At 45.7% G+C, this 13,113-nt stretch overlaps 1 protein-coding gene across 2 annotated transcripts in view; it reads left to right on the top strand.

Moving 5' to 3' along the window:
• SORBS1 (sorbin and SH3 domain containing 1) overlaps positions 1–13,113 on the top strand; it is a 328,324-nt gene that overhangs the window by 133,442 nt on the left and 181,769 nt on the right. For both annotated transcript variants that reach the window (XM_084845126.1, XM_084845127.1), the window contains exons 5-6: positions 11,726–11,752; positions 11,877–11,989. In XM_084845126.1, coding sequence (XP_084701252.1) covers positions 11,726–11,752; positions 11,877–11,989 — 140 coding nt within the window. The remainder of the gene's footprint in view (positions 1–11,725; positions 11,753–11,876; positions 11,990–13,113) is intronic.

The raw sequence follows: 13,113 nt of genomic DNA, 5'->3' as shown, positions 1-13,113 counted from the left end.
ACACCAGTCTTAACATGGGGATGAGGAGGCACACCTCACACCTTGCACCTCTGCCTGCCCCCGCCCCCCGCTCAGTGCAATTAAATGTGGTGAAAGTTCCAAAATAAAATTTTATCTAAATTCAACTTTATTTATGTAGAATGTTCCTTGAGTTTTCCTGTATTTGGGAATGGTGTGTGTGTGGGCTGTCATTTGATGCTCTGCTTTGGCCAGATATCTGGGGCTGGCCCTGCCCACAATTGCTACATTGCTTACATTCCCCACAATTACTACACTTTTTATATCGGGGTGGTCAGAAGGAAGATCTCGGGATGTTTGGGTCTTCAACTCCCAGAAGCCCCTGCCAGTATGGACAATGGTCAAGAATGCTTGGAGTTGAAGTCCAAAACGTCTGGAAATCTGCTTTATGCTCACCCCTGGTTTATACCATCCTATTCTCACTGCCACCACTCCCCCACCCCTCCGGTATATCCTACCTTTCCCATTCACAATAATGTCGTGACAGAGATCCATTATTTCCCCCTGTACTTTAGTTGTACTTTCACTAGGATGAAATTGTCCAAATTTTTAAAATAAAAAAGGCAAGGGTGGGGAGCAGAAAGAGGGAGGGCAGTAGCAGTATATGCACAGTGATTTTGCTGGCTTCTGGCTGCTGGTGAGGGGAACCAATAGGAGGAAGTGCCTCAGAAAGTGCACTCACTGGGGAAGGAAGCAATAGCTTGTGGACGGCTTGAGGGAAAGAGCAGCTTGCCTCCCTCTCTCCGCAGGAAGCCCAATAAGAGAAGGAGCAGCACCCCGCAGTGTGAAGCTCCCACTGGTTGTTTTGACCAGGCTAAATTTGGGGAAGGGAAGAAGCTCAGGGAGCTGCAAGGAGCAGCTGCTACTAAATCCTGCAACACCAGGAGGCAGAGAGAGTGAAAATGATATTGCAGAACTTTAAAAAAAAAAACTGAAGTGGCTGGAGCATAGGGAAAGAGGATAGTTTATTTTATCCAGGCTCCTCCCTCTCCCTTCTCTGGGATGGGAAAGAGAGTGAGTGCTGGCGGATGCCTGATAAAATAATAAAGAACTGGTGAGGCATGGTGGTAGGACCTAAGCTCCCAAAGCATCACTGCCCAAGTAAAAAACCACACCTCTTGGAAAAGACTGAAGCATAGCACTAAGGGCATCTATGCCTATGGAGAAAGCACTGTTATTTTATTCTTTTCCCAAAAAAGTCAGACTTTCTCTGGTCTGAGAAAAGGCAGAAGAACAGAGAAAGCATGGGAGGCTTTTGATTCCATAGCAACGTTGTTTGGACACACACTTGAGGAAAACAACAACAGCTCAGTCTCCCAAGGCAGAGCGTCCAGGAGGACTGCTCTGCCAGATTCACCCAATTTCACTGTGATTGGCTCACCTAAGCCAATCAAGAGAGCACTGTTTGTTGTTCCCAGCCAATTACGTGGCTAGCTGCTTTAACTCCTGGCCATGCCTACACAATCTCTGATTCTGCTGATTCACCCAGTCCATCACTCTCCTTAAGGGCAGAAAGCTTCCCAAAGGATTGATCAGAGGAAGGAAAGACTGATGCAAGCAGCACCAGGCTGGAGAAATCTCAGCAGAGCAGCCGGTGTAGTGTCAGACAGGCTTTGCTTACTCTTCTGCCTGATTCACATCTAATCTGACTGAGGGTCAAATGACACCTTGCTTTAAAGCTGCTGGCTACATTGCTTTCTTTTTTACTCAGAAGTAAGTGCAGGGGACCCGATCCAGATTGGGACCCCCGTGTGTGTGTGTGGCTAGATTTAACCCTTTGCCTCTCAGTGTGGTCCCAGTCTGGATTGGGCCTCTGTACCTGCAATTTATATCGCCAAAATCCTGATCACTTTTTGACAATGTAAGTGGCAGGTGGAAGGGGCACCTTTTCTTTCCATCTTGCATTGATTCTTCTGGTCTTTCTCACCTTCCTTCATCTGAGCAATTCTAGGTAGATCTACTCAGACATAAATCCCAGTGAGTTCAATACAGCTTGCATAGATTCACAGCCTGAGGGGAGGGGCAGATGAAGGCAGGAATTGCTGGAGGATGTGAGAGATGGGTGTAGATGCAAAAGATGACGAGTAAAATGGATGTGTACAAAAAAGAATTTTAGCAGGTGTACTTTGTGTGACAAGCCACACCTGCTGAAATGCCCTTTTCTACAGAACTAACGTGCAGGATCCCTGTCCTCTTTTGCACGTGGCCACCCAAGAAAGAGAGGTGTGGATGGAATATGCAGAACAATCCGATGTAGCTCAGAAGTAAGTCCCGCTGAATTCAAAGGGACTTAGTTCAAAGTTAGCTTGCATAGGCTTGCATAGTATTGTTCTTAGTTTCTTGGGCAAGTTTTTTTGTCTTGGAGCCTCTTTACTTTGCCTTCTGTATAATGGATTTTGGGGGCGGAATGCAATTGCTGCTAGCTCCGCCTGTTGTGAACCCTGGTTCTGCTTACCCCTGGACTTTGCCTACTATTGGCTTCCCTGTCCTCTGCCCTGCCAGTGTCAATGGGCACTAGCTGTCACTAGTGGCAGCCCAAGACACTTTGGCACCTGAAGCAGAGTCCAGGTCCACCCCCCACTGGGGCCAACACTTGAAAACAAAACATTACAGCACGACTCAGACACCAGTTCCTCCCATCATCTGTCCTTCCCTCCTATGCTGCAATTTTGTATTGAATGTTCCATGACTGGAGTGTGCCATAGCGGCCCAGCTTCAAAGACTCTTGGATGAATCAGATTATCTAGACCCATCTCCGTCTGGCTTCAGGCTTGGTTTTGGGACACTCTGGGTGCCTTGATAGATGACATACACCAGAAACTGGACAGGGAAAGTGCTGATTCTGCTCGACTTTTCAGCAGCTTTCGATACCCTTGCCTTCTGACTCACTGGGCAGCAGTGGATCTTGGAGACAGCCATATCCAGGCTGGGGCCAGTGAGGCCTGCCCCCAGGAATAGAGACTCTGGTTCCATTAGGCAGCACTACCACTCTCTGGGGAAACAACCCTCAAATAATCTTACAGTGGCCTCTCGGTTATTTGAGGGTTGTTTCCCCTTCAAACAAGCCATGCCGCCAGTTTCAGATAACACAACAAGTGGTGCCCAGGTGGGAAATTAGAGAAATGGTGGCTGGCACGTGCCACCGATTAAAATAAGCCATGGTGGCTTATTTGATTCTGCGAACCAGGTCTCTGACTCCAATAATCTGTGTGTGATCCAGGTGGTTGTGTTGGAACGAGAGGCACAATGAGGACTAACAGCAGCACAGCCCCAGCCAGCTGCACTTACTACAAGTGTGGTTAGCTGCCACTGTGAGTGACCCAGTGGTCATGTTAGAGCCTGGAGGAAGATCGCAGTTGGAGGAGAGCGGCAGCACAGGCACCAACAAATCTGGCGGGGAGGATCAACTGGGGCAAACTCCTGAGTGGAGAGTGGAGTTCCATAGCCTGGGACGGGGGTGGGAGGAGGAATTCTGTCCTCCTGCAGGGATGTGTGGGAGGGAGGGAGGGAGGGTCAGTGAGCCATAAACACAAGATCCTCCTTTCAAAGAGACTTGGAGAGGGAGGGGAACAGGAGGGTTAGAACTCTGACTTATTATTGGAACTTCTGGTTTCAAGTTCGCCAGCGCAAGCCAGGCAGGGTTCAGAGAAGGCAGCGGGGTGGATGGTCTTGCCTTACGCATTAAATTGTTGTAAAAATGTGTTGATTTGCTCTATAGACTGCTTTTGGGCTCTCTCATTCACTTTGGCTTTTTGCTTCTCTCTTTGGAACACAGTGTACTCTAGTGTTGAAGACTAGACTGAGTTATATATTTGCACATTATTCAGTTTTTCCTTTGCTGCACCAGCTGCACAATACAAGGCTACTATGGCTATGGAAGAAGGTCATTTCACCATAGAGCAACTTTATAGGGGAAAACGTCCAAAGTATCCTGAGACTGGGGAGGGGCGAATGAGCAATGTTGCGATCGCCAGGATTCTCAGAACATTGCCGCTCGTCTTCTGCCCAATTCTCATTTGCATTTTCGATTGCTGCTTGCTTTGCGTGAGTGGGGAAATTGCCCAAATCGAGCCGCAATTGAACAGTAGAGTTGTGCAAGTTTATCCAAAATTGTTCAAGTTTACCGAAATTTGCGCAAATTTCCTCCGTAGACTAAAGCAGGGCTGATTCAGTGCACAGGGGAAATTTGCACAACTTAGGAAACTGGGAATCGGGAATGAGACAAACTCAAGGACATGTTTGACAATTTGTGAATATTTTTAGCACACACGTGCTCACACTTGCACTCACATTCGGATCTTCGAACAGGGCATGCTTGCATATTTTGTGAGCAGAAACAACATTCTCATATATCCCTACCAGAAATCCTACACAGCACACAGCCTTCACATCTGCATCATAAGAAGATTCTGTTGAGGGGAGAATTTTTATTAGCTTTGTATTTTGTACCGACTGATGTTTATAATTGTTCCTCACACTGTCTCTTCTAGTTTTTTTTGGTTTTAATATTGTTTTAATAATGTATTTTACTATTAAAATTTCAGCAATTGTGGGATCATTTCTGGGCCCAATTCAAGGTGGTGGCATTAACCTACAAAGTCCTTCATGGTTTGGGGCCACAGTATCTAAAGAACCACCTCTTCCTATACGTTTCTGCCCATGCCCAGACATCTTCATCTGAGGCCCTGCTCCGAATGTCCCCACACACTGAGATACAGGGGGGGCTACTCATAAGTGGGCCTTTTCTGTGGTGGCCCCCAAGTTGTGGAATGCTCTCCCTAAAGATGTCCACCTAGCACCTACTTGGTTGACTTTTCGGTGCCAGGCAGACCTTTTTGTTCTCCCAGGCCTTTAAAAAGTATTTTAACTGCTGTTTGCTTTATATGTTTATGTTTGCTTTATGAGAGCCAGTGTGGTGTAGTGGCTAGAGTGCTGGACTGGGAGTTGGGAAATCCAGGTTCTAGTCCCCACTTGGCCATGGAAGCTCACTGGGTGACTTTGGGCCAGCTACAAACTCTCAGCCCAACCTACCTCACAGGGTCGTTGTTGTGAGGATAAAATGGAGGAGGAGGAGGATTAAGTACGCCACCTTGAGTTCCTTGGAGGAAAAAAGGCGGGATTAAATAAATAAATAAATAAATGTTTATCTGTATAATGCTGCATTTTAAAATCACCTTCTCTGTTTTTAGCTGTTATTTAGCTGCTATTTCTTTTAAATGCTGGATTTTTGATGCTGCTTTTAAAACAATAATTTTAATGTGCTTTATTATTGATTTTATCACTGGTTTTATTGTTATTGCTTTTACTATATATGTGACCCTGAGAGTTTCAGCTATAGGGTGACTCATAAATTGAATGAATGAATAATAAACTGGGCTGGCCAGAGAGCCCTACTTCTGCATTTGATAATGTCTGGCAGGAGGTTCTGGATTTCTGAAGTGAGGATATTTCTGGCCGGGGATGGTGAAATGGGTTTAATATGTTCCTGGGAGATGTTGTGGATAATCTAGGGAGGTTAGAGGGTGCCCCTTCTAGTGTGTTCAAGGGAAGGGAGATATATGGTATTGGGGGGCTGATTGGGGTTGAGGAGAAGGGGGATCAGACATATTACACCTGTTCCCTCTTCTGGTCGTCGTCCCCACCCCCAGCTGGGTGGTCTCTGGTTGCTCAGCCAACTTGCCCTCACGTCTGGTGGTGCACAGTGCTTCTGCTGACCCGCCTCTTGAAGCACTGGTAACACCACCAGAAGGGATCACGGCTTGCACTTTCTGCTCTATGGCATTCATCCTTTCTACAAGCTCTTGTACAGGATTCTTGTCCTGTACAAGACAATAAAGCTCGTTGTGCCAAGATCACTAGTTTCTGGGGATCCCCCAGCCTGTGGCTCTGAGGTGAGTCACTTGGAGTTGGAGCACCTTTGCTTCCTGTGCTTACCCCTCCTGATAGCACCATTACCTTGAGCTTATACATGCATTCGGAAAGGGACTTCATCATTGTCAACATGTCATCAAACCATGTGACTTGCATCATGTGACATTCCTGAAGGCCCCTCCTTCCTAGTTCTCATCCCCATGGGAGCCACTGACCTAACCTTCTTCCCCTCTGACTTCTTGGAAGGCCCTTCCTTCCTGGTGCCTTTCCTCTCCAACTGTTCCTGTTTACTAACTTTGTGAGGTGTTGCTTCTGCTGCCAAATTCTAGCTCCCAGTGCTACAAACCTCCTGGACTTAGTTCTCCATCCATCACCAACCTTAAAGCTATGGGTAGGCAATGGTAGAGTCCTAGCTGCCGGGATCACACCAACAAGTAGGTGAGCCACTGGGAATGCCCTGTTGGTGAGCTGCTCAATGCAGAGCATTTACAGACAGCCCATCCCATGATTTGGCAGAATATGGTGCGTTCAGTTTGAGAAATTCTGCCTAACACAGTGTGAATTGAGGCGTGGAGAACTTACAGGACAATTTAGCAAGTGACTTTGCCATGAGGGCATCAGTGTTCAGTCACATATGTGGATCTAGAGTTAGCAACACCACCTAATTAAGCAGCACTAGATTAAATGCCCCATTATTAGATTGGGCACAGCAATCAGGAATATAGAAATTTCATTTCATGTATTACATTTCTATACCGCCCCATAGCTGAAGCTCTCTGGGCAGTTCACAGATATTAAAAACCATTAAAACACATTATTCGAAGTACAAAAAAGCATTTAAATAAAAACCATATAAGCAGATAGCGCACAGAGATAGGATATATTCCCTGCACCTCCTTGGATAAGGAGTTGCAGGGAATGCTGATCACATTTGCAGATGACACCAAATTGGGCAGGATAGCTAATACCATGGAAGACAGAAACAGAATTCAAAGTGATCTTGATAGGCTGGAGCGCTGGGCTGAAAACAACAGAATGACATTTAATAGGGATAAATGCCAAGTTCTGCACCTAGGAAAAAGAAACCAAATGCACAGTTACAAGATGGGGGATACTTGGCTCAACAGTTCTACAAGCAAGAAGGATCTTGGAATTGTTGTCGATCACAAGCTGAATATGAGCCAACAATGTGATGCGGCTGCAAAAAAGGCAAATGCTCTTTTGGGCTGCATTAATAGAAGTATAGCTTCCAAATCCCCGGAAGTACTAGTTCCCCTCTACTCAGCACTGGTTAGGCCTCATCTGGAGTACTGTGTCCAGTTCTGGGCACCACACCTTAAGAAGGATGCAGACAAGCTGGAGAGGGTTCAGAGGAGGGCAATGAAGGGGACTGGAAACAAAGCCCTGTGAGGAGAGACTGAAAGAACTGGGCCTGTTTAGCCTTGAGAAGAGAAGACTGAGGGGAGATATGCAGGACACAGAAGACTGGGCTCAAGTTACAGGAAGCCAGATTCTGGCTGAACATCAGGAAAAACTTCCTGTCAGAGGAATAAGACAGTGGACCCAGTTACCTAGGGAGGTAGTGGGCTCTCCCACACTGGAGGCATTCAAGATGAAGCTGGACAGCTATCTGTAAGGGACTTGGGTTCCTGCATTGAGCAGGGGGTTGGACTCGATGGTCTTATAGGCCCCTTCCAACCCTACTATTCTATGATTCTATGATCTAACAACAATTTGTTAAATGATCAGCCAAAGACAATCCAGGACCTAATTAAAACTCATTATATGCTGCCAAATGCCTGAGGGAAGAAGGAAGTTTTAACCTGGCACTGAAAAGATAACAATGTTGACACCAGGCGGGCCTCATCGGGGAGATCTTTCCATAATTGGGGGCCACCACTGAAAAGGCCCTCCCTCTTGTTGCTGCCTGCCAAGCCTCCCTTGGAGGAGCCACCTGGAGGAGGGCCTTGGATCCTGAGCGTAGTGTACAGGTCGGTTCATGCCGGGAGAGGTGCTCCATCAGGTATTGCATACACCACTGGCACAGAGCGACTTCCCTCCAGGTGTGACTAATTATTGACAAGCACATTAGCTGGGGCACAGCACTGACTTGATTAGATTTTACCCATCACAAGTTAGCCCTTTAAAAACCCCTGATGGCAAGATAACATGTCAACTTGACCATTTCTAACGTTGTCTGAAACCAATATTGACTCTGCCAAAGGGTCTTCTCCACCGCTTTTGTTTTATTGTCTTCATCGGACCTATAGCCTTTGTCCCTTTGTAGTCTTTGTTTAAACCAAGGCTGGGGAACTTCTGGCCCGGGGACCAAATCTGGCCCTCCTGGAGTCCCCAGATGGCCAAGCTCCCTTAGCAAACACGCTCCGCGATCATTGATCGTGTTGTGCAATGTGCCAAATTGTACTTACTTACAGCTTGCCCTCCCTGCACCCACACTATTCCTTGGTCTTTCAGGCCCAAATGCAAATGGGGAAAATGGAGTGCCTGGGACCAGGAAAGCTGCTCATACAGGCTTCCAGGTTTCCCCAGATACCCAGCAATAAAAGCCTGCAACAGTTAGGGCTAGACACTTCCCCATGCTGTCTTCGTCCTTTACTGCCTTCTGAAACTTACTGTATTGCAGTAGAAATCTTCCTGGGTGTTGATCTGCATCTGTTGGTTGCTTACATCAGTATCATCGAATCCTAGAATAGTAGGGTTGGAAGGGGCGTATAAGACCATCGAGTCCAATCCCCTGCTCAGTGCAGGAATCCAAGTCAGAGCATCCCTGACAGATGGCTGTCCAGCCTCATCTTCAATGCCTCCAGTGTGGGAGAGCCCACCACCTCCCTAGGTAATAGGTTCCATTGTCGTATTTCTCCAACAGTCAGGACATTTTTCCGGATGTACCGCCAGAATCTGGCTTCCTGTAACTTGAGCCCATTCTTCCATGTCCTGCACTCTGGGATGATCGAGAAGAGATCCTGGCCTTCCTGTCTGTGACAACCTTTCAAATACTTGAAGAGCGCTATCCTATCTCCCCTCAGTCTTCTCTTCTCAAGGCTAAACAGGCCCAGTTCTTTCAGTCTGTCCTCACATGGCTTTGTTTCCAGTCCCCTGATCATCTTCGTTGCCCTCCTCTGAAACTTCTCCAGTTTGCATCCTTCTTAAAGCGCGGAGCCCAGAACTGGACACAATACTCCAGATGAGGCCAGAGCTGAGTAGAGGGGAACTAGTACTTCCCGCTCCTTCATGGATCACTGCCTTGTTGTGGCAAAGGGGATTGCGTAACTCAGTGAAGCCATAAGCTATGCCGTGCAGGGCCACCCAAGACAGACAGGTCATGGCAGAGTGTTCTGACAAAATGTGGTCCACTGGAGAAGGAAATGGCAACCCACTCCAGTATTCCTGCCAAGAAAACCCCATGGAACGTATCACAAGGCTAAAAGATATGACGCTGGAAGATGAGACCCTCAGGTCGGAAGGCGTCCAATATACTACTGGGGCAGAGCAGAGGGTATTTCCAAGTAGCGCCAGAAAGAGTGAAGCGGCTGGGCCAAAGCCGAAAGGACATTCAGCTGTGGATGTGTCTGGTGGTGAAAACAAAATCCGATGCTGTAAAGAACAATATTGTTTAGGAATCTGGAATGTCAAATCAATGAATCAAGGTAAGCTGGAGGTGGTCAAACATGAGGTGGCAAGACTGAACATCGACATCTTGGGAATCAGTGAACTAAAATGGACAAGCATGGGCGAATTTACAGTCAAGGCCAGAAATATTGGAACAAGGATAACTCTTTTGGCAGTTGGCCTCTGTACACCACCACATTGAAGTTGAAAGGAAACACACCCAGGACTGAGCCCTGCGGTACTCCGCCCATTACCTCTCCCCAGTTTGAGAAGATCCCATTGATAAGCCCTCTTTGAATCTGATTCTGTAGCCAACTGTGGTTCCACCTGAGAGTTGTTTCATCTAGCCCACTTTGAGCTAGTGTGCTCATCAGGAGATCATGGGGCACTTTGTTGAAAGCTTTGCTGAAGTCAAGATATATTATGTCTACAGCATTCCCACGGTCCACAAGGGAGGTGACTTGATCAAAAAATGAGATCAGATTCGTCTGGCAAGATTGGTTCTTGACAAATCCATGTTGGCTTCGAGTACACTGCATTGTTTTCAAGGTGATTACGGATGGATTGCTTTATCAACTGCTCCAGAATTTTCCCAGGAACTGATGTCAGAATGGCTGGTCTGTAGTTCCCAGGTTCCTCCTTTTTACCCTTTTTGAAGATAGGGGCAACATTAGCCCTCCTCTAGTCATCTGGCACCTCACCTGTCCTCCATGATTTCTCAAAGAGAATAGACTCAGCGGTTCTGAGAGTTCTTCTGCCAGTTCCTTTATTACTCGAGGGCGCAGTTCATCTGGCCCTGGAGATGTGAACTCATTCCAAGTAATTAGGTGTTCCTTGACCATATGCCTATCAATCTCAAGCTGCAGTCCTGCCCCTTCAGCCTGTACTTTGCCTTTGCCAGGGGAGTCATAGACCCTCTTTCAGGAGAAGAGCCAAAGTAGGAATTGAGCACTTCTGCCTTTTCTTTGTCATCTGTTATCATTTTGCCATCCTTATTGAATAGGTGAACGACCATTTCTTTCCTCTGTCTTTTACTATGCACGTAGCTGAAGCTGGCAGAATGGGTTAAATCAGCCTTCTCAAACCTGGGGCCTTCCAGGTGTGTTGGGCTGCAACACAGTAAGGCTCAGATACTTCATAAGATGATACAGGACCAGTGTGTCATCTTAGCTGATCCCAGGTATTTCATCCATATCATCTGTATTTGGAACTGAAGGACTAAGGAAAATGTGGGTTCATCGAGGGTAAATTTAAGGAAACGCAACTGATCATAAGGCACATCTGTTAAGGCATTGGTCTTCACTTCCATTTTCCTGGCTTTGTGGCGCTTGAGCCAACATGCAATAGCCTTAATTCTGGTCTTAAACCAACAAGTTTTTTTTGATAACAGAATACGTTTTGGAGTGTTTGTAATTTATGAACTGATTGAATCCACTGAAGTGTTGCCTCTCCCAATTATGACTTCAGAAGTGCATTGCAGAGGGTGTCTTTTTCACATAGATCAACAGGAAGCTGGGGTGGGGGGGAGTGGCACCAAGATCAGATTAGAAACATTTTGGAAGAGAGCAGTAAGAGTTATGAACTTGTCTGAAATGTAATTAAGACCTCTACTACGCTGTGATAGCACAGTTTGTTCCCAGTCCTCAAAAAGAGTATCTGTTTGTAGTTTCCATTCTTAGCATCTCAGAGCAACGTGAGTAAAGCCAGCATGTAAACAGTAAATACTGTGTCTCACCTTGTGGCTGGGCTCCATGAAGATGGCACATGTTGTACCAACACTTCTAAATCCAGTTGTTTGTTTGTGGCTCTCTCTACCATCTCCTCTGGCAGGGTTAATAAAGGACAGATATATTTTCCACTCCCATTTTAAATATTGAGGTCTAGCATTTTAAGCAATGTGTGGCATTTGGGGCTCTGTACTGAGTACTTCAGCTGCCTTTTTGACTCTAGAATAAAATGTCAATGAACAATTGTTTCTTCATCACTCTGAATGAATTGCCTTGTGTTTACAAAGGTCAGGAACTGTAAGGGAATCATGTTTCTATGGAAATTAGGCAGCCTCAGTTAAAGTATTCCATGCACAAAATGTAAGTAGGCCATTTCTTAACTCTGATTCGTACATGCATTCCCCTGATGTAACAGTTGTTGGTCTTTTTTCCCCTTCCCTCTTTTCATTTTCTCTAATGCTTGCCAACAAATACTTCAGGTGCAGAGCCAGGAAAACCAGGAACAGGTATTTACTAATAGCATCATTTTTTATGGTTTCCTGTTGGTTGCTTAAGCAAACAGAAATCCTAACCATTACGACTCCTGCACCGTGGTATAACTTTAGTGATCTGAAGTTCTTCATTTTGCAGATGACTGGAGGTTATTTCCTAGTATTGACTCTAATAGGGATGCTCAGGCCTGTACTCTGGCTGCCAAAGGCTATCGGAGCGTGCGTCCAAACCTCTCTGAGATCAAGTCACATGTAAGTACCTGTCTAAAAATGTGTATATGCTCACTGAAAAGTGAAGAGACCTGTGTCGTTTTCTCAGTGATGCCTCACACTTGTGGACCTTTTTTTTAATTCCTTTTTTAATAGTCTATAACATGGGGTAATGCCCAAGGAACATCACTTAATGTCTGTTAAAGGAAAGAGGTATCTATAACTGGAAAGCACCACAGAAGAGCAAGATGGGTTTTGTTTTTGTTTTGTTTTTACTAGTTCGCATTTCTAGAGCGGTGTAGCATAGCAGTCATTCTTTTCAGTCTTGAGATACTTTTCAGTCTTGGTCTTTAGCACCAACCTGCAACATGGACCCAGATTCAATTTGCTTTCTTTTCTCTCTATCTTTAGTAAATCCACCAGATTTGTAGTCATTTCTTCTCTTTAGGGAACTTTGATAATTGTATTCTGGGCAGGGGGAAGTGTTGGCTTGGGACCTGTAACAGAGAATTCTCAGTATACTCTCTAAATTATAATTTGCAGGATTTGGGGTCCAGAGCCATGATACTAATAGCCAGGGTGGTGTAGTGGTTTGAGTGTTGGACTGGGACTCAGGAGATTCGGGTTGTAGTCACCACTAGGCCATGAAGCTCACTGAGTGACTTTGGGCCTTCACTGACTTTGGGCCTTCAACAGGGTTGTTGTGAGGATAAAATGGAGAGGAGGAGGAGGACCATGTAAGCTGCCTTGGGTTCCTTGCAAAAGGAAAAAAGGCGGGATATAAATGAAATAATAAATATACATAAATAACTGGTATAAATGCGTAGTATAGATAACTCCTCACTCCCTCTTTCTTCTTCTCTCTCCCTGTCCTCATCTTTCTACTTCTCCTTTAAAAAAAAGTAATATTATTGAACTCATTAGGCAAGTGAGTTCCTCATCTGTAATGATAGTGATCTATGTCACAGTGAAAACTGGTTCTTACTCTCAAGCTGCTCAGCTAGTCCAAGCTACACCGATTTAAATAAGATCATTTTAGTTATACAGAGTCTGCAATTAACACTATTTAACAAAGGCTGTTGCTTTTAAAACTAACCAGAAGGAGGATTTGGGACTCTTTAATATTACCTTCCCCTAGAACTGCACTTCGTCAGCACAAGGCACAG

The sequence above is a fragment of the Heloderma suspectum genome, chromosome 3 (genome assembly GCF_057233095.1).
Source record: "Heloderma suspectum isolate Gila_16-S chromosome 3, 16-S_ref, whole genome shotgun sequence".
In the NCBI taxonomy this organism is placed as follows: domain Eukaryota; kingdom Metazoa; phylum Chordata; class Lepidosauria; order Squamata; family Helodermatidae; genus Heloderma; species Heloderma suspectum.
The sequence above is the reverse complement of the archived record's forward strand: the minus strand, read 5'-3'. Positions and strand labels throughout refer to the sequence as shown.